At 52.3% G+C, this 27,665-nt stretch overlaps 2 protein-coding genes across 2 annotated transcripts in view; both read left to right on the top strand.

Moving 5' to 3' along the window:
- The window catches only part of ATP2A3 (ATPase sarcoplasmic/endoplasmic reticulum Ca2+ transporting 3), a 55,394-nt gene extending 53,212 nt beyond the window's left edge, over positions 1-2,182 (top strand). Inside the window, exon 22 of the mRNA XM_086475449.1 lies at positions 2,005-2,182. Coding sequence (XP_086331575.1) covers positions 2,005-2,080 — 76 coding nt within the window. The 3' untranslated portion in view covers positions 2,081-2,182. The remainder of the gene's footprint in view (positions 1-2,004) is intronic.
- A 10,555-nt stretch (positions 2,183-12,737) lies between these two features.
- Positions 12,738-25,128, top strand: P2RX1 (purinergic receptor P2X 1). Its single transcript, XM_009953495.2, has 13 exons — positions 12,738-12,874; positions 16,264-16,411; positions 16,934-17,005; positions 17,463-17,532; positions 18,078-18,174; positions 18,863-18,943; positions 20,500-20,641; positions 21,695-21,825; positions 22,508-22,598; positions 23,284-23,349; positions 24,011-24,103; positions 24,639-24,686; positions 25,052-25,128. The coding sequence occupies exons 1-12, from the start codon at positions 12,738-12,740 to the stop codon at positions 24,681-24,683; spliced, it is 1,173 nt and encodes a 390-aa protein (XP_009951797.1). The 3' UTR covers positions 24,684-24,686; positions 25,052-25,128.
- Positions 25,129-27,665: the final 2,537 nt, after the last annotated feature.

Here is a 27,665-nt window from a genome sequence, read left to right as displayed (position 1 = left end):
TTTTAGAAATGGAAGAGCAGAGAGAAGCTCTTGGTGCTGCTGGCCTGGTATTGCACAGGGATGGGAGGAGGATTTCCCTTTCAGTTTTCTCCAGGAGTCCAGGGTCTTGGCTGAAGTTCGGGGTGCCCTGGTGCAGTGGAGGAGACGTGCAATTTTCAGAGCTACAAGGGCTGCAGCATTTCCCTCGGTGGAGGGACAGATCTGGGCTGGTGGCTGGAGCCTGCATCCCTGCAGCATCACCTTTCACAGGAACCCATTAAGAAGAAAGTCAAAAGCAATAAGGAAAAACCTCCCCAAAAGCCTCGGCTGCCCTGGTGGGGGGCAGATTTTGTAGGAGATGAGCTCACGTTGGGCAGTTGCAGGTTTGCAAGAGTCGAAGGGCTGTGACGCCCCTGAGAAATTCGGTGTGAGGCAGGATCCAGGTGTCTCACGACCGCCCCATCATTCCTGCAACAGGTCCCTGCATCCCACCTGCTGCTGTCACCAGTGTGTGGAGAGGAGAGCTGGACACCGGGGGCCTGTAGGGACCTCATCCTTTTAGAGCTAGGTGGGGGCTGGACCCTCGGCTGACTGCAGTTCTTACAGAAACACCTCTCTCTGTGCCAGGAGGGTTGCTCAGAAGCCTGAGAGTAACATTTTGAAGAGCAACCACCACGGTTAAACGTTCACTGTCGTGTCCCCTTCCTCTCCCTGCCACCCCCCTGTTTGCACAACCACAGGGTGAAGCGTTTAGGGGAAGTGCCTTGGCTGACAAATAACTGCCAGCGTGTCACCCAGCGGGGACTGTTCAGCTGCCGGAGCTGCTGAAGAGACAGCCCTGCAATGCAGAGGGGCTGAATTTTGGTTATTGCAACGAGATTTAATACGGTGTGGTCGCCAGCATCCCTGCTTTGCTCTGAAGCCAGCGGTGCAGAGGTTGTCCGGAGGGATGCTGCCATTTCAGCAATCGTTTTTATCTCAGGACACAAGGGTTGCGTTCTCCAGCCAGCGCTGGAAAAAATTTTGGCAGAAGTTGAGAAAAAAATTTTTTTTCCCTCTCTCTCCCTTATTATTTATTAATTCCCCTGGAAGCTTGTCGGCACCAGCGTTGGCAGCGGATGCAGAGCCTCGCTGGTAACCCCAGGCAGGACCCCTATTTATCAAGAACACAGTAACAGCAGTCCTCTGTGAGATGTGTTCGGTGATGTGTGCAGTGATGAAAGATAGAGAAATACAGTCGAAAGATTCACGATAAGTGATTTTTCTAACTCTTCTCAGAAAGTGCTGCCTTGTGGGTGTTTTTTTTTTAAGGAAAAAAACCTATTCTGGGCAGACTGAGCTGCCAGCAGGGTCTCTCCCAGCCCTGGGCTGAAGAGTAGCTGCTGCCTCGGGGGGCCAGGGATGCTGCTATTGACTGCTTGAAAATTGGGGATCTAGTTGATGTGAATCAAGCTCTGGCAAGGATTTCAGGGCTGCTCACACTGAGTTCAAGCCGAACACCGTAGCTTTGCATCGGGCCATCCTCCTGGGGCTGGAATGGGTAATTGGTCCTTGCTAGTTGTTTTGGAGGTGTATATGCATGGATGTAAATATATATGTTGCGTGTGTCAGTGGTGTCAGCCCACGGAGCAGTATCCATCTGTCGGGCTGCGGCAGGGGTGGGTGGTGGGATGCAGTGAGCTTCCTCCTCTCTGCGCCACTGCCCTTCCCTGCGTGCTGCCTGATGCTCTCGTTAGGAGCAATAACGAGGGATCCCTGCCTGCTCACCCTCCCGCTGTTCTTGCCTGCATGGCTCCAGCTCATCCCTTTTCCTGCCTCCTCCAGGCTAGGCGTGCTGAGCCCTTCCTCGCCCAGGGACCAGCATCCTCCTCCTTGTGCAGCCTGAGCTGCTGCAGCTGCAGTTGGGCCAGCTCTGTGCGGATGGGATCCCAGGAGCAACCTCTCTTGAGAACAAAAACAGGGAGCTGGTTTGCTTTTGAACTTTCACTAATACTTTTTCTTCTCTTTTTTTTCTTTTCATTTCAGGAGAAGAGGACAAGAAATTAATGACATGAAGGAAACGCTCCTAACTAAAGGATCCCTCGCTTGTAACTCGGACTGAAGTCTTGCATGCGTGACCATCGCTAGAAGCCAGCAGGACATGCATGTGTCCGACTATCAGACAAATGCGGGTGAATCGTCGAAAAGAAAAATACTGATTTTGTTTTGTTTCGTAGCTTTCTTTTTCCTGTACATAAGAGTGCAATTACTGGACAGTTGGTGTAGGGTTTGGGGACGGAGCTGTGTGGACCTGGGTCATCGTCACGTGGTTCCTTGGGGATTTGCTCCTGCAAAATTTGAGACCCTCTTTCCAATTTTCACCCTGAGCTCAGGCAAGGCAGCCTTCACGGCAGATCAAGTAGGGGAGCTGGGATTTTGGGGAATACACTGAGCGCAGGCAGGAGGCTTCATCCCCCGGCGGGACGGGACGTGCAAGGGCGGCTTGTGGGGCCGGGAAGAGCCAGAGCAGAAGTGGTGGGTGAGGGCAGGGGAGGGAGGTGAGGGGTCCGTCCGTGGGTGGGGGTTGCCGACCCTCGATGATGTCTGCAGTGTTGGTGGGCACATCGCTGCGGCTGCTGCGCTCTGCTCTGGTGGGTGCGGGGCCTTGGGCTGCAGCAGCCGAACGCAGCTTCACACTGTGACCGCTGGTGGTGTGGGTCTCGCGGACGTGGGTTCATACACTGAGGTCGGGTGCATGGGGTGGAAGGTGAAGTTCTCCCTGTTTATCACTCTGTCCTGTCTGAGCCCTGTGTTGTGGAAAGCCCCACACCTCCTCAGGCTCATCCAACACCAAAGCATGACGTAGTCTTGTCTGTTCTCCTCCGTCCAGCATCTTGTTAGATCCCATCTGCACTATTTAAGCCATAGCCTTCTTCCTTCTTGGGGCAGCCATTAAAAGCAGAGCATGGGGATGACTGACTTTGCCTTCCTCAGGTCTACTGCTCCCTCCTGGTCACGCTCTCTTTCCTCAGTTGATTTTTAGCTATTTCCCTAGCAGGAGTAAAGCTTGAGTCCTTAGGAGCATGTCCATGAGTTCGTGTCCTCTGCTTTAGAGGACACTTCTGTCTTGCACAGGGCATCCTTGACACCGGTGATCGGCCTTCGAGACAGGAGTGAATGTATGCTTGTACATAACATAGTCCTTCTCCATGAGCGGTGTTTGTCATGGCATCCCTTTTTATAAGGCACCAACTTTATTTTATCCTCTTGGAATTTTTCTGCAGCAGGAGTGACACAGGCTGCAGTGAGAGTTTGTGGATCAGGAGTGGGTTTTGGGATCCAGTAAACTGATCTTTCTCCATTGAGCTGTGTCAGCTGAGAAGCTGATAGCAGGTTATTTCTTCTCCGGCTCTCCAAATCCTCCCTCCTGTTTTCCTTACGTTCCCCTATGATCCGTCCTGATGATATTTAGTTAGCCAGACCCTGTATCTTTTCTGTCTCTTAAATTCCAGCAACAGCACTAGAGCCAGGATTTTGGATAGCATTTTGCTCCTTTGCTGTTGGGTTTTTTCTTCTACTTTTTGCCTCTTAAAAGCTTCCAGCGTTTTTCTGTTTCTCTTTCACCTGGGCAAGAGCTACTCTTCCTGTGTACAGTAGGTGCCAAATATCATCCCTCCTTTCTTTTCTCCATCACCAGCATTGAAGATGAGCAGAGCCCCCAGACCAATGGGAATGTACAGAGTTGTTATACTACTGAGCTGATTTAATTGTACAGAAAACCTTGCATGAAATGTTGTTACTGTATTTAATATATAATGTATTCAAGGAATTTTAATATGGAGCTCTTTAAAAAGACCTTTATAGATACTCTGTGGTTAGAAGATTGTTCATGATTTTTTTTTTAAATATTATTATACTTTGTCTTGAAGAAGTTTTATTTTTCAAACGTGTTATGTCTAATTGATTTAACTGGTGATCCCATGGGGCAACCAATTCCTCTTTAAAGATTTTTCACCATGGATGAGACTAACCCTGGTGCAGAGGACCAGGGCATGACCCAGGTACCGCTTAAGCCTTCAAAGTAAGGCTTCAGTAAGACTAATGCTGTAGACATGCGACTTGCCCTTCCCCCGAAAGGGTGGATTTCACCTTATTTTAGTACAGATCATCTCCACTCTTTGTGTAGGGAAAGAACCAGCGGGAATTTAATCCGGTACCAGCTTGGTGACTTCAGAGGAAATTGCTTCTGTGTTTCCCTGAGGCTGAAAACCAGTTTGGGAGAGGCTGAACTGGATTCAGAGCATGCCAGCCCCGTTCGTAGGGTCCAGCGGGGCTTTCAGCTGCCTGATGGCATCTCCCTGGGACATGGTGGCCTTGGCCCATCGTGCCTGTGGGGACCTGCTTGGTCCATCCACTCCGTATTGCACCACCTGAGTTACACTGCTTTCCCTCGGCTTAAGGTCTGGTGTAGGATTATTAATTTTACCCAAGTATGTATGTGTGTGGAGGAGTTTCTTGTGTAAAGGTCCCACTAGTAAGTAGTGAATAATGGATGGGAGTCTCTAATGTAAGGAGACCTAAAAGGAAAAAAAAAAGAGCTCTGTTTCAGAGCAGAGGTGAAATCATGACATTTTAACTTGATATTAAATTCCTGCTGGTAATTTTTGCTTGGTCTTACGTGACAGCAGAGAGGTGGGGGTGGTTGTACCAGGCATCCTTCTGAACCCACTAGCAGAATGGCTATTTGAAGAGATGCTGAGTTTGTTATCTTCTCGTTGATAGAGATGCCAAGTTGCTGTTATCTTATCGTTGATGGAGATGCCACGCTGCTGCAAGCCTGGGCAATGTCAGTCTGTTTGTGCAGTTGTTGGGTTGCAGTTGTGAGTTACCAAAACCAAAGCTATCATGGGCAAGAAACCAGATGTGCGTCCCAGCCAAAGGCTTGTGTTTTGCAGCAGCAAATTGCATTTGCCTTTGTAGCGTAGGCCTCTAGATCTACCTAGAAAATAGTGCAGGAAACCTGCACTAAGGCTACCTGGAGCAGGCATCCCCCTTGCTAGGAGGGGCCGTTTTGACACATCCCCGCTTCCCCTTCTGAACGGTTGACCACGTCTCTTTCTTTTCCCCCCAACCTTTCGTTACTTGGAATACAGGTTTCACTCCCTGTTTTTTGGTTGCAGAGGCTTATAGTTCAAATATTTTAATGAAGTAGAAAAATATCCGTAGATCTAATTATTTTTCCTTTATGCTTCAGCGAAGGGTCAGGATAAATCATGGAGTAGTTATTTATTGCATGTATGCCGCCAGCAGCATGCTGGGCACTTTTACGGGCTGGAGCATGTTCTTGTGCAAACTTGGAGATCCCGGAGCCAAGACCATGGCTTTGGGATCAGGTCTTGTGTCTTACCAAGGCGTCTGACTGTGTGCAATACAAGGGAGATGGACACTGGGTGGTTGTTTTGCCCAAGAGCTTGTTAAAAAAAGCAGCTCAGGGACAAAGCCTCTGGGATCCTTGCTTTTTTGACAACAGAGTTTAGGAATTATTTCCTTTTTAGTTTTATTATGATGGTGCTGCCTGGCATATTCAAAGATTTTAAATAAAACTTAGGTCTTTCCAGCAAGATCTTTAGCATCTGTGAGCTGCTGTGACAGATCCTCTGTGTGCAGGGCAGCAGCGATGGGAGATGCACGGCGAAGGACTTGCCAGGATGGCAGTGCAGCGTTGTCCTCAAGCACTTTACACTCCTTTCTCAGGGGCCAGGCACCATGCTGGGTTACAGCCAAGGCGGGAGGCGAGGGTCCCACATCCCTGGAACGAGCACCCTGGGGCGGGGGGGGTCAGCTTTGGGCAGCAGCTGTGGAAAGTCTTTTGTGCTGTTTTGGGGATGTCATATCATTGTGGCCAGTTGCTGGATGAGCTCTTCCCCCTGTGGCATGTGATCCTGTCGGGAGGTAGTTTGCAAAAGGAAAAAGAGATGCTCTTCAGAGCAGAGAAGTACTGCATCCTGTGTTTTATTTCTGTCACCTGGCCACCATTACAGCTCAGGGTCTGGATGAGGTTTTTGATTTGTGTGTTTGAGACTTTGGCACTGTGAGGATGTTGTAAGTGTGTTCCTGATGCTCTGCTCAGCCAAGGCTGGATGGTATCACCATGCACTGGAGAAGTCAGTAGGAGGGACAGGCTTTACTGGAGGGGCTGGGGGACTTCATTCCTGTAAGAGCATCAAATCTGGGATTGAACCGGAGTCTCTGCTTACAGTGGATGGCAGAAGTAGCTGGAGGAGCAATAGGAAAACTCAGCAGCAATTTTTGGTCCCTCTTTAGTACATCAAGTTGATAGCGCTGCTTCTCAGTCAGGGTTCTGCTCAGCCAAAACTCATGAAATAATTGCTGTGCAGGCGCTCGGGCTAACACTGTCCCCGTTGGTGCGGGATGTTGATGAGGATCAGTGACCTCATCGTCGTATCACTCCTGACACTCAAACACGCAGTAGTCCCCGGTACCAGCTCCTAAGACTTATGGTGGTTTTTGGTCCACACCTGGCGTGGCCATCACCTCGTGTAAATGATGCAGAGGTTCAGCCATCCGTGTTCAGTCCCACCTGGGGCTTTTTTTTCACCAGCTTCTACAGTGGCAATTTCTGGCAGGGCTTGTCCCCGATGGGGAGACAGCCCCAGGGGTCAGGTTTTTGGAATAAAGGAGGAGGACTTGCAGAGTTTGCATGGCACAGTTTGGGTTAGGGTTTGCAGGGCTGCAGTGAGGAAGGGGACACACAGGGTAAATTGTGCTCCCTGGACTTGTCCTCTGGTGCCATTCAGCTTTTGGTATGAGTCAGGCATTAAGTGAGCCTAAATCTGTGTGCACCTGGAGCCGTGGGGACATGGGTACTGCCGGCTGCTGTCCCAGCTGGGTCAATCCAGGCGCTTGGGACCAAGAGGAGGGCGACTGCTGAACCACCAGCAGGTGCCCTATGTGGCTTCAATCTGGGAATATACTGATTTTTTAATACAAGATGCCTGAAGAGCCAAATCTAGAAATCTATGAGTTTGTGCTTCGTAGCAAAAGGTAAATCATTATCTCTTGGGGGTGGGTGGGAGGGTGTTACTGGAGGGGCAGAATTGAAAGAAACAAGGATTTCCTATTTTATTATATAAGATATTTTTCCACTAAATTACCGCTTCCTAAATCATGGCTTTTGTCCGACTGTAGATAGCCAGGTGTGGCATGAAGACCTGGGAAGCTCCTCGTGGTCACATCCATACGATCCACTCTGTTCACACAATATTGGGCTGATTTGTTTTATACTTAAGAAATTACAGAAATAAAAGCAATTTTACTGGATGACTCTGGGGGTTTTTTTGTTTGGGGTTTTTTTTGTTTTATTAATTTTTTTTTTTTTTTTCTTTTCTTACCCTGTTTATGGCTGATTTGGGGGACATTTGGGAGCCCATGGAGCTGTATAGAGTGCCTGGGGGCATTCTTCAGCCGTAAAAGGAGCTGTGCTCACCAGATCAGGATTTCTTGTGGGTTTTCAGAGCAGCCAAACTAGAAATGGAGCTGAGCTTGTCTCTGGCATGGGACAACAAAGGCGAAATGAAAGGAGTGGCATGATATGACTGTTGGGAATTTTTTTAAGTACCAGCTAATTCGTTCTCGGGGCACAAGAATACAAATAACAGTGCTAATTTTGACTGTATCCAGAATAGTCCTCACCTTATCTCCCCCAGCTGAGAAAGGAGGTTTAAATAAGCCCTGCAATAACCTCTGAAAGAAATAATTATTAAATAATAATTAAATAACTTGGCCTCCTCTGGGGGGTGGCACGGCACCTCAGAGCCATGCGTTTCCATCTCCGCATCACCTGGAAGTCTGCCCAAGGTCATGTTTGGAGCAGAAAATTCTGCCGTGGCAGAGGGTTGTGTTATGGAGCAAGTCTGTGTTCGTGGCAACATCTGTCCATGGTAAATTTTTGCTGGGATGTGGCCCCCTGTGCCCCTTCCCAATGCTACAGGTGCTGCACAGTGTAACCCAAAACTTTTGTAACCCAAAAGGGGTTACGAAGAGGGATGTGGGACAATGAGGCAAACACTAATTTTTAGAAAGGGCCATTGCTTGGCCTCCTCTTTCCAGACAGAGACCTGATCTCCAGCATTGGCACATGAGGGCCACCACTGCCATGACCCTCAAGCTGGTCCCCCCGTACCAGTCGCTTGTGAGGATGCAGCACTGTCTCAGCACACGGGTGAAGGCAAAATCCCCCAAATTCCCCACCTGATGTTGCATCAGTCCCCGGATCGCTGGGGACCATCACCGCTGGTGCTGCGCATCTCTTTCAAAGGTATGATTCAGAAAACAGGTATTACCTCCCAAAAAACCCCCAAGGGCTTCTGTACCCCATGGCAACTGCTGCCCCACGGGGTGTGTATGCCGTGCTCCTAGCGGCTGTGACGCACGTAGGGCTGCTGATGCCCTTTGGTACCCCCAGCATCTCGGGTTCGCGTGTTTGCTTTGGCGTTGGCTAAACCACTGCCGAGGTATTTCCAGGGAGATGTGTTGCTGCAGCAAGCGGGGATGGAAATGCCACTTCGGTGGGGTGAGTACCACCAAAAACATCTGTCTGCACCAGGGCGTCGCAGCGTGGGACGGGCACGGAGCAGAGCCAGCCCTGCTGGGAAGGAGCGAAGAGAGGTCAAGGACAAGTTAAAATTGGAAAGAAAACTGAACATGCCGTTTTGTAGAACCTTGCTTGCTCTCATCTGCCAATTTTTTTCCACCACACACCCCCTCCCTTCCTATGGCCAGCAGGGCAGTGTGAGCATCTCCTCTGGCTGGTGGGGCCAAGGGGGTCCATGGTGGCCAAAATTTCTGGGAAGAGCCACCAACTTGCAGGGGCTCTTCTTGGCAACCTCAGTCACCGCCGGTTCCCTTTTCACCCACCATCATATTATAAATCTACTTGCCACTGTGTTATTCCTCCCCATCCCCAGATTTGCAGCGTGCTGCACATTTTTGTGCTGAAATTCAGAGCTCCATTCTGGAAGCTGCCAAGCATGAGCCTGGATTGTGTAATGAGCTTCATCTATTATTATTTTTTTTCTCCCCCAAGAAGTTTTTGGAATAACAATGTCTGAGAGCTGGGAAAGACTTGGTAGCTTTTATACCTACCACAGCTTTGCTTTCCTGGGTGCGGATGGGCTCGAGCCCCTTGCAGAGGCTGTCACATTCCCCCTCTTTGTGCCCCAGAAGCTCCTCCAGCCTCTGGGTCCACTTCCCAGATTGAAGCAAGGATGAACTCACAGTTCCAAATATCTCCCTTAAAAATATCGTTTTTGCATTTTTATCTTGACAGCCCCAAGCAGAGGCTGAGTTTGTTTAATGGGCAGGGGGAAGGAGTTGCTTTCGCAGCCATGAACAGAGTCCTGTGCTAACCCCGCGCAGCACTGCCAGGGACGCACTCAGTGGGTCACCAGCCCTCGACTCCCTTGGCGTCTGACCCAGCTGGAGCTGAAGGAGATGCTGGATGAGGCCAAGCCCAGTGACGAGGACCAGGCAATGCCAGCTGACCCAGGAGAGCATTTGGGCAATCTGATCCTGGGGCTTTGCAACCCCAGACACTAACACAGAGGCTTTAGAGCCTCACTTGCTGCTTCCATTTTCCCCTCCCATGGGGCTCGTTTTCCTTATCTCTACCTGGTTTTGCCCTCTGTGTCCCACTCCCACCACACTTGGTCCCATGTTTGCATGCTGCTCAGGTCAAGCCCAATTCAGCCCTTTCTGTGCCCAGGACCTACTGCAGCCAAGCTCAAGCTGCTGCCACTCCTCCAGCAACATCCACAGTCTTTGCACCTCATCACCCCAGGCAGAGCAGCCCCAGGGCCTCCCGTCTGCTCTGCTTGAAAGTGGCAAACAAATGCAAAAGTTGTTCAGAGGAACTGACTGTGATCGTACAAGTTTGTGTCCGCAGGAATGTGAGATAAAAACATCCCCAAGGTCACAGCCACTGTGCAAGCCTCTGTGCAGTGGGTGGTGGGCACCCCTCTGGGCTGCCCCTTACACAGGACACAGAAAACTCTCTTTCCACTAATGTTTTTTTTTAATTTTATTTTTCATGTAGGCATTACAGTAATATATTTATTATCACAGCAGATTCTTGCAAACAGAAAGCAAACCCTAACCTCACGTCAGGACAGCCCAGCGCTGGAGCCGCAGCAGAAAGCATCACAGCACCATGGACTCAGCAGCTCCCAGCAGGCGACTGCCCTGTCTGCGCAGGTAATTTAACAACTCAACAGCCCAAGCAGAGCATTTCCCTGCGATAACCACCTGGCAGAGGCGAGGAGGTGTGTCAGCAGCTCACGTGGGTTATCGCTGGGAGAAGCATCACTGCAAACAGGGGTGTGAGGGAACGCAGCCCCAGCAGGCAGCCGGGCACGCCGGCCAGCTGGCATCGCTCGCGCACCCACATCGCTGTTGTGGGGCCAGGTAGCTTAGCAATGCCAACCCAAACCTATTAAATACCCTGTTATAAAGTAATTTAAGGAGTGGTAAAGCCAGGGATGACGTGGGTGCAGGAGAGGTGTAAGCGCCAGCGGCACCTAAGCCCACGAGGGTTTAGGCTATGATTTCTTTCAAACATTTGGGTGCCACAGCCAAGAGGGTGTCCATACTGGGTGCTGATAGCAGCCCGGAAGACTCATGCCCTGTGGGTGCTCCCATGCTGGGGTCCCCTACTCCCCGCATCGCTCCAGACGCATCCATGGGGTCAGGCCCCACTGTCTGACTGCAACGTGGCTCCAGGAGATACTAAAATGGGAGATGCATATTAGCTCCGGACGGAAAATATTTCAGCTAAATCCATGCTATAACCATTTTATTGACTCCAATACCAGAGAGAAGGTTAGAAGTGACTCTTTTACAAGTCATTTTTGCTGTTAAATTTAGCTGTCCTATTTTCATTATCCCCATGGCTTTGGCAAGGGTGAGCAGCCTTCCCTAAAAGGCCTTGTTTCATACAGTAAGTTATTTGCTTCTCTCCTGACAGATATCTAAGCTTATAAGGTTTGTCTGCGCCGCTCAATAGCAGTATCAGCCTTCAATCTTATATGATTAGCATCAGCATTTCATATTTGCTTTTGGCTCCCCATCTGACAGCTTTCCATGTTGCTGAGGACTGGGACGTTGGGATGGTGTCATGTCACTTGTGATGTGAGATCATCTGATTTTGATTCCCAAGCTTCATGGTATGCCCAAAAGATTTGGATAAATCATTCGTTTGCTTTTCCCCCTGTTTTCCCTAGTGCCCAGAAAAGATAATTGATTCGTTCCATTTGTTTCGTGGTTGTCAGGTCTGCAAAATATTGAGTCGCTAGGTCAACATGGTACCAAGTGATGGGCCATTGAACATGAGAGGTGATGATGTTAAAAGAAATGCTCTGGAAAGGAAAGATTTCTTCCAGCAGGTTAAACTTTTCCATATTTCCAAAACCATCTCCCCCTGCAGAGCGAGACCTTGTCCCAGCCTTGGCGGCCGCAGGCAAACAGCACCTCCTTTGAGGTCACAGGAGGCAGAAGATGAACCAGGGCTCATGGATTGGAGCCTGTCCTTGCAGAGAGTGCTGAAGCTGCAAGACTCTGGGCTTTTTTGGGGAAACATCCTCTGCTTCCTTCAAAAAACAACCCTCCTCAGCCCCAGGGCTCCCCAGCAATGAGCTCACCCCCATAGGGCTGTGCCCTCGAGGCTGCCCAGTGGGATGCAGTATGGGTACAGGGTCCCCCATCCACAGCCTCTGTGCTTTCCCCAGCAATGAGGCAGAACCCCTGCCGAAGCTTCCCACTGCGGCGAGGTGGGCCCCCAAATCTCAGTCTGACATGTACAAATCCATCCCCTTTCTCAGTGATATTTTTACTTCAAGCAGCGCCTGCACCACCCCGCCGAGCATCCCTCGCTGTGACCCAGGCTCGCCGGCCCAGCCCCGCTCACAGCCGTGCCTTTCAGGAAATGCTGCAAATGCTAAAAATGCTACGAAATGCTCCCAGCCAGCCCGGTGCAAGAGCTGGGAACCAGCCAAGCCCCAGCTGGGCAGCCTCACCACAGGAGAGGGCCAAACCAGGCACCCAGCTGCCCCGTGGGTTGGCTCTGAATTGCTGGGCTGAGGTTTCTGTGCCCCTCCAGCCCTTTCCTGAGCCTTTTCCCAGGGCAGGCTTTGAGGGACAGAGCAGGACATGGGTTAGGGACACAAACAGGACACCCACAGCCTGAGGTTGCTGCTGGGGCAGGAAGGGTGATACCCCTACCCAAGTTCTTAAAATCCTTTCCTGGGACCCCTACCATCTCCTCCATCCCGATGTTGCCCCCAGGGATGCCTCTTGGTCCCTGCTCACCCCTAGCCCTGCCCGCAGCCCCTCTATCCCCAGGGAGGGCCCCTTCCCCGGGCGAGGATGCATCCCCCGTGGACGGGTGGCTCCATCGCAGTGGCACGTGGGCTCAGCAGCGGGGTGGCCCTGCACCCTCCCACACCCCGTCCCACCCCCGGACCATGTAGGGCACCAGCTGCTCCCAGCCCAGAGCTTATAGGAAGAGGAAACCCCGTCCCCGCGCAGAGGAGGAAACCCAACAGCCCAGATGCGTGCAGAGCAACACCGATAGCACTTTTATTTTCTTTTTTTTTCATCCTCTCTGCAAATAAAGGAGTTGCACGAGCAGCGGCGGACACGGCCTGACCCGCAGCGTCGTGAACAGCAGGGCTGGCGGAAGGCTGTGGCACAACCCTGGCACAGCCATGGGGCAGAAATGCATGGAGAAAGTGTCCTCCTTCCTCTTCGAGTATGACACCCCCAGGATGGTGCTGGTGAGGAACAAAAAGGTGGGACTGACCTTCCGGCTGATCCAGCTCATCGTCCTGGCGTACATCATCGGGTAAGGGTCCCTGGTGCCTGCTTTCCCCTGAATTAATGCTTTGCCACCGGCTTAAAAAACAGTGGAGATGAAGGGGCTCGTATATCCCCTGTATCCTGATGCGGGGGGTGTTTAATTGCTGATGGCTTCACCTTCCCCTGGCTGTGGCCACTCCTGTGCTGCCCAGTGTCCCACCATGGGTCTTCCAGATGGCCACCCAGTCCCCGTGTACTCACCAGAAGCTGCTGTGTGCGCGGGCTGGAGGCTCATCTCTGCCCAGCCCAGCTCTGCACACCGGGGCCCCGGCGCCTCACTGAGCTGCATCCAAATCCCACTCAAACTGCTGGATGGTGGCCTGAGAATCTGTTGTTATTTTTATTTTCACTTATATTAACTAAGAGGCAGCTGGGGCCAGCGCAGTGATTTGTGAGACTCAAGCGGCTCAAGACAGGACCATAAATCTCCCCGTCCGCCGCCCTGCCAGGGAGGCAGGGCCAGCCCAGCGGCTGGGGCTGGGACGGAGCCTCGCTCCAAATCCCTGGTTTGCTTCGCTTGTGGGAGGCAGCCCCGAGAGCAGCCACGGTGCAAGAGCAGCTGCTTTAAAAAGGCAGTGAGTAGAGCAGGCGAGCTTAGAGCTGCGTGAGAACATGTGTCCTTGGGTGGCCCGAGGCTGCTGCTCCTGCCACGCAATTCGGTCCCCGTCCCCTCGCTGTCCAACAATGCGCCATGCTGTGGGATGTGATGATCGATAAAAATCTTTGCTGTGGGCTGAGCCCTTGAGAGAGACCAGCACCCTTCCATCGGGAAGGGCCCCAGGCAGGATGTTTGCAAGGAGAGGAGGTGTCTGGCAATGAACTCGAAAAAATTGATATTTCGGGGAAACAGGGCACCTAGTGCAGCCCAAAGGAGAGGCAGCAGCTCCCAGGGCTCAGTGCAAGCGAGTAGCTGCAGGGAGCAGCAGTGCCCATCCCTGCTTTTAGCACAGATCCCCTGGAAAGGGGGAAAAGCTTCCCTGGGGCTCATTGTGGGACCCCTGCGTTGCTCCCACCCTGCTCACCAGCACAAGGGTAATCCTCATCCCAAACTGCTGCTGAGCCAAGGTCTCAAGGACACTCTGTTGTGAAGGGTTTTGGCCCAGCCTGATGTTACTGGGAGCAGTGTTGGCTCTCCTAAAGGCTGAGCCTGTGAAGCCCCAGGGCTCCAGCAAAGCCGGCCAGGGGCAGCCACACGGGGAGCCAGCAGAGAGGGTTGCTCAGAGTGGGACCTCCTAAGGAAATGTGGCTAAAACACCCAGCTAAAACAGGGCAGCCAGCCAGGAGGGAGAAAAAAGAAAACCAGCTTGGGGGTGACAGCCAGGGGCAGAGGGGAGGAGGTTGCTATAAAGTTGCTGTAATTCCTAAATTGTTGCTCTGATTCCTAAGTTTTTGCTGTTTTGGTGGGGTCGGGCTCTGCTAGCAAAGGGCTGCCTGTGAGGGTGCTGCCTGTAGCCCCACCAGCCATTGGCATCCCCTCGCTGCCTGCAGCACTGCCTCTGGTTCCCTGCCTGCACTGAGCCACGCCGCTTGAGATTTTTTCTTCTTTGTAAGCCAGTTTGGCAGGCAGAGATCTGTTTATTTACAATTACCCCAGCTTTGGTCCCCCTTGGCAGCAGGCGTGGGATGCTTGTGGGGATGCGTGCCAACGTGTGGCTGTCCTGGAGGGATGTGTGGCAGTGCCATCAGTGCAGAGGAGGGACGTGGGACTGACCCCACTGAGACACCCGGAGTTGCCCTCAGGGAGCACTCTTCTTTCTGCTGATGAGCTGAGATAAGGCAGTATTGCTGCTGGCCAGGGAACACTGGGCACTCCCTGGCTGGACATCGCTTTCTGGCTTTTGTTTCCTGAATACCTGGCATGTGAGCAGGTTGCGGGGGGAGCCGCAGGACGGGGCCAGCAAGGGAAGGGGGCTTGGTGACTCTGCCGCATCGGAGAGTGACACCAGGGGACTTTTACCACGTAGGCAGGGCTAGAGGCAGCATTTACAGCACGATGGGGAAATGATGCCTTGTTTGCTGTGACCACATCTCAGTGGCAGGGTGAGGGCCACATCCTGCCTTGCCATGGGGAGGCTGTGTCACAGCGGGGTGCCCAGCTCTGTGTGCCTGCAGTCACCTCTGCCAAGGAGGGATGAGGTGGCAGTGGCAGAGGCTGCGCTGGAGGCAGATTTGGGGAAACACTCCACCACGGTGCTGCCCAGCTCACAGCCTTCTGTAGCTCTGAAAGCATCGGGGAAGATACCCAGTGTAACCAGTGTAACCCAGTATGGCCCTCTGCCTTGGAGGAGGAGGTTGGAGCTGGGGATCCCAGCTGGGGTGGCTGCAGTGCTGAATTTCTGCTCCCATCCCCAGGTACCGGGGCAGATGCCACGCTTGAGGTCCCCTCACCCCATGTCCCAGCATGCCAACAGGACTGCAAGCCAAAATCACTGTCCCCAGGAGGTCCCCATAAGGTCCAGCACCCATAGGGCAGACCTCCAGGCAGCACCTGGGGTTCCCCCATTTTCCCCCATGCCCATCAGTCAGGTGCCCAAGGATGGGCCAACACACCAGGCTGGCGTCACTGGCCATCCGTCGGGCAGCGGGCTGCCTGTCATGGCTGGTGGGACCAGTGCCCGCGGCAGCGGGGACAAAAACCAGATCTCTCCTTTTTTAGCACCAGGAACGCTCCGCGCTGCCGGAGCACTACCCGAAATGGTTGCTCGCCCATGTTTATAGTCTCCCTGAGTCAGAGTTAATCCAGCGGCAGCTTGTTTATGCCATAGGTTAAATAGTGTCAGGAGCCAGCCCTAATGGCAGCGCAATGGGCTGGGAAATGCAGGGAGAGCCCCATAACGGCCACAGCGGTGTCCCCAACCCTGCTCCTGCAGCCCTCTTGCACCCAGGACTATGGCTCTGCAGTTCCCTTTGCTGGATGGGGAATGGTGGCCCTGGATGGGAGCCACGGCCAGACTTACCCCTGTCTTGGCCCTGGGGGCACTGATTTTTGGAGAGTGCCTGTGAAGCAGATCAGGAGGGTCTGGGTGGGTCGCTGAGCCCAGCAAGCTGCAAACCCGCCACAGGCTTTAATCCCAAATGGCTGATGGCCACCCTGCTCCACCTGCCTTCACACACCCTCAACACAAAATGTGTCCCAGTCCCCAAAATAAATCATCCCACCATGGAAGTCAGGTCCTGCAGCTACCACCTGCCTCAGGCAAAGGGGGGGGAGAGCTCAGCAACACGTCCCTCATCCATTTGGAGGAAATTTGGCAAATAAACCCCCAGGTGAGACTTGGTAGAAGAAACTCTAGTCCACAGTGATGTGCTGGGACTTGGGGCTCCTGCAGATGAGCGCTGGTGGCCATGCTCACCCCACCACCTTTCCCTATCCAGGTGGGTTTTCCTCTATGAAAAGGGCTACCAGTCTCAGGACAGCATCGTCAGCTCAGTCTCGGTGAAGCTGAAAGGCCTGACGCTGACCAACGAGAGTGTCATGGGCCCTCACATCTGGGACGTGGTGGATTATGTTTTCCCCCCCCAGGTAAGGAGGCAGGGTGGGTGGGTTAGGGGGGCTGCTTTTGTCCCAATGGCCGCTTTTCCCCACGTGCCAGGGTGCAGACGGACTCCTCAGCATAGGTTTCCCATGCAGCTGATTATAACATGGTGTCCCTGTGGTGGAAAGCAGGTTGGTCCTGCCACAAACCTCTGCCCACATATCACCCCTGGGGAGCATTCGGTGCTGGGGACCCGCCATGGTTGATGGGGCACATTTGAGGCTGCCTCCAAAAAGATGAAGGCTCCTCTGGTGCCTCCAGACAGGCATCTCACACAGCAAGGGGGGTCCTCCACTGTCCCCCGGGCCTGGTGGCACTGCAGCTCCCCAGGGCCACCACCAGCTTCCTGAGCTGTGGCAGAGGAGGGTGGAGGATCCAAAGTTAGGGAGAAAGGTGCCGTCTGCCTGCACATGCTCTGGTGATGTTGGTGCCCTACCCCTTGCCCAAGGGAAAGGCCCCTTGCAGAAAATGCCATGCCAGCTGTGAGCTTGTTGGCTCTATCTCCACAGGGGGACAACTCATTCGTGGTGATGACCAACTTCATTGTCACCCCTGGACAGAAACAAGGAACCTGCCCGGAGGTAAACGCACTGTCTTCACTCAGTGGCCTCAGCTTCTGTAATTTAAGGGGGTTGTGGTGGTGGCACTGGGGAAGGAGTTTCCTGACATTGAAAGGTTTAATGAACGCCTGAAGCTGGCCCCATATTATTGTTCCTGACTTGTGAGTGCTATGTGAAGGCTTTTATTCTGCTGACAAACAGCTAGCGTCCGTTTAAGTTTCTTCTCTTTGAGATGATCATGCAGAACAGACTCAAGGCTTTAATAAAAGCATCTGCCTGGAGTTTAAAAAAGAAATTCCTCCTTTTTCCTGCTTAAACTGGGCTTCCTTGGTTGGGAAGTGGTGTACGGATGAGGCTCTGGCTGCAGCTGGGCAGCATTTCCCCCGACCAGAACACTGCCTGGTGGGGCAGGAGGGCCAGTGGGAACAACCCTGGAGGGTGTGATGCTGAGAGGTGGCCGCCTGCTTTCTCCAAACAGCTGCCAGATGCCGGGCTCTGCACACAGGACAGCGACTGCAGCAAAGGGAAATACAGCCGCCAGGGACAAGGTACGGCACGCAGCCCCGAAGCTCCAGCGCAGGCATTTCTGGTGAGACACGCTGAGCACAACGTGCTCCGGCGAAGCCTCGTGGCTGGGGTGTCTGGCAGGGAGACCTGCTTTGGACCACCAGCTGACAGTGTTTGAGAAAAACCTCTGACATGCTGGGTGAGAGTCCCACCTGGGCTGGTCCTGTTTGCCTCTTCTGAAAGATATCTGAGCTGCAAAAAGCTCTGCCAACAAAACGTTAATCAAGACTAAACCATTTACCCCACACCGCTATCCTTCTAACAGCTTGGCATTTTCTGAGGTGTATTTTAGCAAGAAAATTGCCCAGTTGCTTCCCTGTGCAGTAGCACAAGAGAAACCACTGCCCCGAGCTGAGAGGCCACAATTAATTACCCCTTTTATAAAGGGGTACCAAAGCCCTGAGTGTCTTATGCCTTGGATGTCTGTGGCAGGGCTGAAGTTTCAAGCAGATGCCATCCATCCCAGTGTGAGGCTGGGATTTCCCGGTATCCAGGGGTGTGGAGTAGCTTGCTCTCTTCCCCACAGGGCTCATGACAGGCAAGTGTGTGCATTTCAACAGCTCTGTGAAGACCTGTGAGATCTTTGGCTGGTGCCCCGTTGAAGTTGATGACCACGTTCCCAGGTAAGGAATGATGTTGCTGCCCCCTTTTCCACCCCAGTTCCCAGCAGCACTCAGTGTAGGGCTGGGCAAGCTGGGGCTCTGCAGGTTGCCCCCAGGACAGCAGATGCAGACCCCATGGCTGTACATGCTGCTCAGTGTCCCCAGGGGGTTTGTGCCTCTCCTGGAGTGGCCGTTCACCGCATCTCTGCTGGGTGCTCTGTGCATGGACCAGCAGCCCCTGTCTATCCCATTTGCCTTCAGAGTAAAGTTGTGCTCTGCCCATGAGATGTTCTCCACCTCCAGCCTCCACAGGCCACTGTGAAGCATCTCCTGGTAGATGCAAAGCCCTTTTTTTCCTTGCCCCCCCCCCCCCCCCCATCTCACTGGAGGGCCACAGGGACAGCCACAGGTCCAACAAGGAGCCCAGGGAAACATGCAGGCCCTTGAGCATCTTCCGACCACCTCACTGTGCTTTTGGGGTTTCTTAACTGAAATCCCAGCACCTAACTCCCTCTCTGTCCCCTAACAGGCACTTCCATCCTTCCTCGGGGCTTTTCTGAATGTCCTTGGGATCTTTCACTTAGAAAGGGAAGGGATGAGATCACCAGTTTTTCTGGGTCCTATCCATCCCAGTTTGGATGAATCTCCTCCAAATGTAAAGGACGGAAAGCTGAGTGATGGACACATGTCAACAACATTTTTTTTTCAGCCCTGCCCTGTTGTCAGAAGCAGAGAAGTTCACCTTGTTCATCAAGAACAGCATCACCTTCCCCAGGTTCAAGGTGTCCAGGTAAGGGGGGGGTTTGGGGGGATGGCTTCTGGTCGGTTCCCCCAGCCATGTCGCTCAGGGGAAACCATGGCTATAGCTGGAATCTTGATACAGAGAAGGCCGTCCCTCATCAGTGAGCCCAGGTCTACTCTGACTGCTGCACTGGTCACCAGATTAGCTGATAGGAACTGTGGTGCTTCCCTCCCAAATCTGTCCCACCTCAGCTGGTACCTGCGGTTACAGGAAAGAAGGTTTCTGGAACATCCCCTGAGTTACCCTCACATGATGCACGTGAAAATGCACCTTCTCTAATTCTTCATTTTTCTTCTCCCTGTTCCTCCCTGAAGCTAACAGTAAAATACTACATGGCACAGTGGGGTGTGAGCAGCTAAGACAAGCCTGGTGCCCAGAAATGAGCAGGGGCCCCTCTGAACATCACGGTTCCCACCTGTTTCTGCAATGGGTTACAGGGTTGGCCCCTTCCAGGCAGCGCTGGAAACAGTGCTGCCGGCTGAAGGCGCGCACGTAAGAGGATTTGTGATGACACTGATTATATATCTGATTTGGAACAAATGAACAGAAGCTATTTGTGCTGAAGATGATGGATTCTTCTCTCTAAGCCGACCGCGTCCCTGCGCTGTAGGCAGGGTTAAATGGCCTGGCAGCCAGCACGCTTGGCAAAATCTCGCTGCACCCAGAGAGGTGGCTGGGAGAGGGGGTCCCTCACCAGCAGCAAGGAGAGGTGACAACCTGAGCGAGGGCAGGCAGGAGAGGGGATATGGTGGGGGAGAGCAGGTCCTGGGAGGTGAGGGCAGCCGGGCTGGCTGCTGTTGCAGGGGCTGAGCCAGAGCTGGCTGGGCTCATGGGGAAACTTCCTGCCTTTGATCATCACTGTTAATTAACTGCCGAGCATGAACAATGGGATGGGGTTGAGCAAGGCCCACGTCTTACAAAACCATCTGGGTCAGGGAGGCTTCACAGAAAAAGAATTTTTAGGCAAAAGAGCAGAGTGGAGTGGAAGGCAAGACATCGCCCTTTCCTTTTCACTCTTTCTGGAGGAGATAGCAAAATCCAGCTAAACATAAAAGCTGTGGGATACCCTGTCCATGAGCTGTCCCGGAAGAAAACTGTTGGTGCACGGAGCAGAGCACATGGATGAGCTGTGCAGCTGGGAGGGATGGTGAAGGCCACAGGAGGGTTTGCAAAGCTGAGGAATAAGAGCAGGGCTTGCTAGAAGAGGTAAGGACAGGCAGACGTGTGCTGGGTTTGAGCAGCAGGCAAAGCGGCAAACCCAAAGCAGAGGTGGAGAATGTTTGCAGCAAAGAAAAGAGGACACGGTCTTCCTCCAAAGGACAAGGTTCGAGAGAAATGAGTTGCTGATGGGGTGGGAGAAACAAGACAGGAAAGGGCCCGCTCTCCATGTGTGGAGTCTGATGAGCATGTAGAGGAGGAGGAGGCCCTGAGCTTCGACGTTATGCAGCTTTGAGGAATAGGTTGGACTAGGGACCTCCAGAGGTCCTTTCCCACTCAAATTAATTGGTTATTCAGACTCTTTCTCACTCTTTTTTCATTCACAGGCGCAACTTGGTTGAGAGCGTTACCAAACAGTACTTGAAGAAATGCACCTATCACAAAGTCACCGATTCCTTATGCCCCGTGTTTGACCTGGGATACATAGTGAAGGAATCGGGTCAGAATTTTACCTTCCTGGCTGTTAAGGTACTTCAATTTCAAATGATGTTTCCTGCTGACATGCGGAGGGGGACATCGACAGAGCAATCGTCCCCAAGCCGTTGAGACAGGAGGGCTCTGTTTTCTCAAGGACTTGTGAGGCAATGTCAGAATTAGCTCTTAAAGATTATGAATATCCTTAGACATGGCCTAATATGTAAGCATTTCTCAGAAACTCCCCTGTAAGATTGACAAGATTTGACCTGCTGGCGGTAAATCCAGGGTTCAGTTTGTTTTAACTTGTGCAATGAGTAATTAGAGCTGTGTGGCCAAATCCCATCCGGTTGAGCTTGGAAACCTTGGCTGGACGGTCAAATATTGTTCGTGGCACCATGCAAAGCTCAGCCTCCCCCCAGGCTCAAAAATGGAAGTTTGCATGGTGTGGTATGCAAAAGTATCTACAATTTCTGCACTGCAGAGCCTTAAGCTAACTTTGCCAGGCATTTAATAAAATCAGAGGCTTGCATATATTAAAGGTGCGAAAAGATGAGCCTCTGGGGCACAGCTAGTTACAGCCTGGAGTGAGTTTCATTTCCTAGCAGATGACCACTTCTCTTAGAGGGGGTTTTCTTCTGATTTTCATGGGTTCATTTCACTCTCGTCTATGCCCATGTTAGATCGCCTTCGATTCTGCCTGTGTTGTTAACGGTTTGATGGAGGGTTAAGCCATGGGAAAGGCGAATCTCATGGGCAAAATCAGGCAAGGGAAGGCTGTCCCACAAGGACCATGGGGGATCTGCAGTGAGCACTATTTCTCAGGACCATGCCTCGGGCCCAGGGTGCTGATCAGGAATAAGAGGGCATGAATTTAATTGTGTATCCAGCATTTGGGGCAGAAGCAAGTGCCTCCACATGCGGTGACGTATAGGGCACAAAGCTGAGGCTGCCCAGGAGGGCCGAGGCAGTGGTGGGACCCGTGTAACCCGGACAGCCAGGACACCTCATAGCAGCGAGAAAGGCCATGTGCAAGGAGGGAAAGCATTTCTCCGTGTGGGCCAGGTCCAAGGAGGGAAAACCTCATGACCCCCATCTCGGCTGCAGGGCGGAGTGGTGGGCATCACCATAGACTGGAACTGCGACCTCGACTGGCCCATCCGGTACTGCAAACCCATTTACCAGTTCCACGGCCTTTACAATGATGACAGTAACGTTTCACCGGGCTTCAACTTCAGGTAAAGAGACCCCTGTTAACTCTCCAGGCAGAATTCAGAGGTGGCATCTTTCAGGATCCCACAGTACTCAAGAGGTGGTGGAAGATCAGGGACTGTTCTCCAAAATACTCACTGCCTTTTCCAGTGCCAGAACAGCAGTGCTCTCTGTAGAATGGCGTCAGAAAAGTGATAACCCATCCCTTGGCCTCAAAATTACCCCCTTGCCTTTCCCTGTATGTCTCCTCCCCCTTGCAGACTCTCCTGCTCAGCTGGTCTCTTGGGAAGACCCTGGACAGACTGGAGAAGGTGCAGGGTCATCTCACATGTTCCCACACTTCAAAGCATTCAGCCACAGCATGACATTTAGGCATGAGCTGCTGCTCCAGCTGCTGCTCTCGGCGAAGCTGCCGCTAGTGCTGCACTAATATCCGCTGTCACATAGCGCTTGGGGCCACCAGGTATCAGCACAAGCAGGAGCTTTAGCTCCAACTTGCAGGCAAGGAAACTGAGGCACAGAGGGGAGAGGTGCCGACAGCTGAGCTCCTTCAAGGGAGTTAAGGAGAGGGTCAGGAGCAGGTCTGTGCCAGTGCATCCCCAGATCTTTGTCCCCCTCTGCAACCCATCAAGATCCCAGCACCACTGGGTTGCAGGGGGCTGTTAGACACCCTGGCAGGCCATTAACACTCACCATCCCATCGGACAGGTACGCCAAATACTACAAAGAAGACGGGACAGACAAGAGGACACTCTACAAGGTGTTTGGGATCCGGTTCGACATTTTGGTGAATGGCAAGGTAAGGGTGACTGGGCGCTGGGTTCACACCCAGATGCCCGCGACGGCACTGCCACATCCTCAGAAGGTGCCAGCTCTGTAATGCAGCACCCGGGGCGGGGGATGTCTCATGGGGCCAGGAAAACCAGTGCAAGCGGTTTCCTCGGGTGCTGGCCCACTCACAGCAGCCCTTGGCAAGTGCAGGGAAAGGAACGTTGAGGGGAAGCCCATTTTACAGGTCACGGCTGTCAGCTGCAGTTTGGCCAGTAGTTTTGTCCCAAAAAACGCCAGGATGGGTTGGGGGAGAAGTGTGGAAAGTCAAAATCTTTTACTGATATTTCCAAAAGCTGAACTTTTGCATTTTTCTATTTTGTCTTTTTTTTTTTTTTCCCCACTGGGAGAGAAGGCTTTCCTCGTTGTGTTCCCACTGGGAATATTTAAAAGGTATACTTTTTTTTTAATTAAAAATACAGGAAGCAAAGGAATTTCAATTAGTGTCAGCCTAAAATTAACCTACCATATTTTTCTGTTTGACCAATGAGCTTAAAACCAGCTCTTACCCAATTCCTGTTTCTCTCTGTGCTGTGGTTGTGGTTTGGGTTGCTGCAAGGCACTTTAGCTGAACCCCACCTATAGCTATGGCACCCTTTTATTTTTTTTCCTCGGCTGATTGTAACGTATCACCTGTTTTCTCTGATTTTATTCAGGCAGGCAAATTTGACATCATCCCAACCATGACCACAATTGGCTCTGGAATTGGTATTTTCGGGGTGGTAAGTTCCGATATTTCCAGCCTCTATATGGAGACTCTCAAATTATTCTCCTTGCCTGTGACACCTGTGGGGAAGTGTCCCTGAGCTGCAGCGAAACGCTGATTCCAGCCCAGACAACGGGATGGGCAAAAGGGGAAAAGGAGGTGCTCTCCTGCCTCACTAGCTCAGGAAAATAGATTCCTGCTGACCAGTGGCTGATGTGAATACTGCTAGCGGGAGCTGCTGCCCTGCCAAGTGAGGGGAAGGCAGGCTTTTGTGGCAGGGCCATGTCTTGGTATCATGATAGTTTCAAGTTAGAGCTGGTATTGAGGGGGTTTTGGAAGTGATGTGCAGTATTTCATGCACAACAGAAAATCAGCATCCTATTTAGTTGCGGTCATTAAAGACTTTGGCATGACCCGAAGGGTGTTGTGCTCTGCATATACCTAAAGCAGGAACACTTGATTTCTGTGGCATTAAATTGCCCAGTATTGAACGCAGCACACTTCACTGCTGTCCTAAATGGACATTCGGGGGCCGTGCGCTCTTGGGCAGCTGCCACATTGTGAGTTGAAGCAGAAGTGACCCTAATTTGCGTGGCAAACTGGAACAAGCTGGAAGTACAAGGTGGCACAGGTGATCCGGGAGGGCAGCCCCAACCCTAACTGCACTTTGATTTAAGGCCTCTGTCCTCTGTGACCTGCTCCTGCTGCATTTTCTCCAAGGACGGGACTATTACAAGCAGAAGAAATTCAAATATGCAGAACAGGAGCCTGTAAGTAACCACGAGTCCCTTCCCTGTGGAGGCTTTTGCGGGTGTGTGAGTGTGGATGTGTGCATGAGTAATGACGCTCTAACACAAACAACATTTATGTTGAGGAGCAACCAGATGCCTTCCTGAGCTAGTGGGAATCCTGAGCCCTTGGGACTGTCAGAGACTGGGATCCATGGATCTCCTCTGCAAAATTACGGAGATCTTCTGTATGACTTGCTGTTAATAGCTTTATTCCCTCCCTTTATCCCCAGATATTCCAATATCTGGTTACACTTGCATTGCGTTAAGGGAAGCAGGGGCAGACCAGTGCCTTAGCAAACTGGAGAAAGTCCCCTTTTCTGCTTTCTGAGAACGCCTCCATGGCCATGGGATGTTTCGTGGCCTTTCATAGGACAAGAAAACGAGTGCCCTCAAATTCGTCTTTATATATGCTTATACAGTAGGGGTCAGAAGTTGCTGTTCAACCACATTTTTCCCTGCCATTAGAAAGGGGCAGGTCTGTAAGAGTCATTGTTTTCTCTCATTTAACCCCCAGTCGAAGTCACATAAGAAGCAAAAGGAGATGGACAACACACAGTGAGAGGTGAGCGGTGTTTCCCCAGCCCTGCTAGCTTACAGCTGAAAGGGGTGAGGGCTATGGGTCTCGGGGCAGTCCCAAGGCCTCTGGGAAGGCAGCAGGGCTCCAGGGGAGGTGTGGAGGAGATCTGAGCTGTGGTCAGGTCTAACCTGGGGTCAGGTCTAATGTCTAACCTTGGACTAGACTATCTCCAGAGGTCCCTTCCAACCCCTACCATTCTGTGATGCTCTCAGTGTTTCCCAGGGCGGGCAAGTCCACAATGCAGCACTGGGTGTGGGATTGACATCGTACCTCCGATGGCAACATTGCTTGCAGAGGGGCAGTGGGGGGCAAGAGACCAGAAATCACTGTGCACCCATCTCTCTTGGCAGAATCCACACTGACTGACAAACCTGCACCCTCTTCCTCCTCCTCTCCTAAACCACGGTCATCATCCCCCTTCAGCACCCTGTGCCAGCCCCACGACCAGCAGGAGCAGCATCAGACACCGGCTCACGGGAACAACCTGCAGCCAGGGCAGGGTCCGGCTGGCCGGCAGCTCTGCCCCTGGTGGGACACGCTGTGATGCTGTGGGTGGGTTAAACTAAGGCACCCTCGGGCTCTGCCACAGGGCACCGGGGTTTGCCACCTTTGCAGGCACTTCTGAAGGGCTCCCACTGTGCCCAGACCGAGCCAGGGCATCCCACACCCTGAGGCCCCTGAGGAGAACATCGCTGTCTCTCCTTCCCCAGCAGCACCCTTGAACAGCTCCAAATTGAGGAGAGGGGGAGGGAAGGAGAGCTGGCAAGAACCATGCCCAGCCCCTCAGCGTGGGAGAAAAACGGTTATTTTGTAAGGATGTATTTTATTAAAAAAAGAATAAACCTTTAGTTTTTCTACTACATCCCTTTGTGGTGCCCATGCTTGCCCTGGGGTGTGGGGCACGCAGTGCTTTTTGGCACTGGGGGGGGTTTGTGCACGTAGAGCAACCCTGTAAACCAGGCTGGAGAATGGGGCCTCTGCAACGGGCTCAGTGCAGGCTCCCGGGGCTCTGCCTTCCTGTGCAGGGCCCCTGGGCCCCTGGCCACGAGCAGGGGTTGTTATCAGGGTTGTCACTTGGGTTTCCTCCTCAGACAGGCTGGCTGGCGGAGAGCGCTGGCGCGCTGCCGGCCACCAAGAACAGCGGCCCTGGGCCAGCTCTGTCTCCTGCTGCCCACGGCGGTCAGTATCAGCCTGTCAGAATTGACCTTCTCGGCGGCAGCCTCACAAACCAGCTCTTTGCACCCAGAAGCAAAACTCTCTGCTAGAAGATTTGCACTACTCAGCGTGTGCAGCTGGACACCACGAGCTACGCCCAAGCGCCACGTCGGTACGAGCAGCCCCTGCCCAGTACTGCCGGCTCTGTTCAGTTCTCCAGGAAGCATCAGCACAGACTTTCTGCACAGTCTCTCTCTGAATGTTGTTTTCTCCCCACTCACCCGGAGGAAATTTTGCCTTGGTTACTTCAAAACTGGATCCCATCTGCTGTGGGAAAGTCAGTAAAGAAGCTATAGGGATTGCTCTGCCTGTGGCTGCAACGCTGCCGACTGTGGTGGGGAGCGTGAGCTGGCAGCCTGCAGGACAGGCGCACTGCACTGGGCTCGGAGGGACACAGGGGCACGTGCCACAGACAGTTGCAGGTGATATTTGGTCATAAACTCAAATATTTCAAGCCATACATTCCCCATGAGGAGATTCTTTGCTCTCAGAAGGATGCTTCAGCTTTCACAGGCAGGGTTTTTTTTTTTTAAGACAGCCCTTTGGCTAACTTTTTCATCCCTTCTCACAATGCTGTCCCATAAGAGAGGTGCCAGGTGCTCGTATTAGAGATGCAGAGATGAGGATGGGGAAAGCTGCCTGGTCTCTGGAGGAGTTAGTGCTGCCTTAGTAGGTCCTGAGGGCATGGGGCTGGTGGCATCCCTGCGTAGCGTGTGCTCTCCTGCAGCGCTCATCCAGGCGAAGCACTGCACAGCCATCCAGTGCGATGGTGCAGCTCCCCAGCAAGCTGCAACCAGTAGAGGGGACTGGAAGACCATTTCACACCGACACGCCTGGGGAAAATTCAGTTGCCAAAGATTAGAGGCAGTGAAGTGAGAGTGTTCAGGTAACCTTTTGCACCCACTTAAACTGGGTCAATCTCGGGTCATAACTTAAAATAACCAGCGCAAGGCTGCGGGTAGAGCAGGGGGTTGCTTCTGCCTGCTTAATCGTTCAAGCTGCTTGTAATGCAAAGCCCCTATCCTTTCCTAGGAAGTATTAAAAGGCAGAATAGGAAATTAGGAAAAATTCTACTTGTAAATGATCCCCTGTAGTTGCAATTCAAAACCTCTAAGCTGGGGTCCCTAAAAGTCCCAAGACTGCTTTAAAAATCATGGGAGGGTTTATTTTCATCTCCTTGCTTGTTTTTGAAAATGCATAATCTTTGGGGGTCTTTCTCTTTGCTTTTCATTCACCAACCATTTCTGCAAACAGCAGAATGAGATATTGTAATTTTAATTCTTTCACCAGAACAAGCTCCTCCTTTAAACCAGGGCCCCTGGGGCCAGTGGCTTTCAGGTGGGTGCCATGCAGAGCGATAGCTGTCTGGAGGAAACCGAGCAAGTGTCTGATGTTACATTCACTGGTGGCCTCTGTGGTATGAAAAGGCTGGGAAAGCCCATGGCGATTGTTTCCATCTCTTCTTTTGCCAGAGGGGCTGGAGCTGGTGCTCAGGGTGGGAGACCAAGGAGATCTGCTCCACCCCATGGGTGAGGTTTTGTTGGTGTAGGTGCTCTAGGTCAGCATGGCAGCTCCCAGCCCCTTCTCCCAGTGCCTTCTGGTTTGCTAAAATTACTGAATGCAGGATAGTACTCAACTATTGAAAGTCTGCACATCTAAAGCACTGAAAAAATGGAAATAATGACAGGTTTAAGATTTGCCCGTTGAGAAAGGCTGCACTCTGCAGCGTCCTGATGTTGCTACTGAGCT

The sequence above is a fragment of the Leptosomus discolor genome, chromosome 18 (genome assembly GCF_034619465.1).
Source record: "Leptosomus discolor isolate bLepDis1 chromosome 18, bLepDis1.hap2, whole genome shotgun sequence".
In the NCBI taxonomy this organism is placed as follows: domain Eukaryota; kingdom Metazoa; phylum Chordata; class Aves; order Leptosomiformes; family Leptosomidae; genus Leptosomus; species Leptosomus discolor.
This window is presented reverse-complemented; position numbering and strand designations above follow the sequence as displayed.

Bases quoted from the DNA above. Each gene is read 5' to 3' on its own strand.
- P2RX1 (XM_009953495.2), top strand. From the start codon at position 12,738: ATGGGGCAGAAATGCATGGAGAAAGTGTCCTCCTTCCTCTTCGAGTAT. The intron at 18,944-20,499 runs GTAAGGGGGGGG...TTTCATTCACAG, and splicing joins CCCAGGTTCAAGGTGTCCAG to GCGCAACTTGGTTGAGAGCG. The intron at 22,599-23,283 runs GTAAGGGTGACT...GATTTTATTCAG, and splicing joins ACATTTTGGTGAATGGCAAG to GCAGGCAAATTTGACATCAT.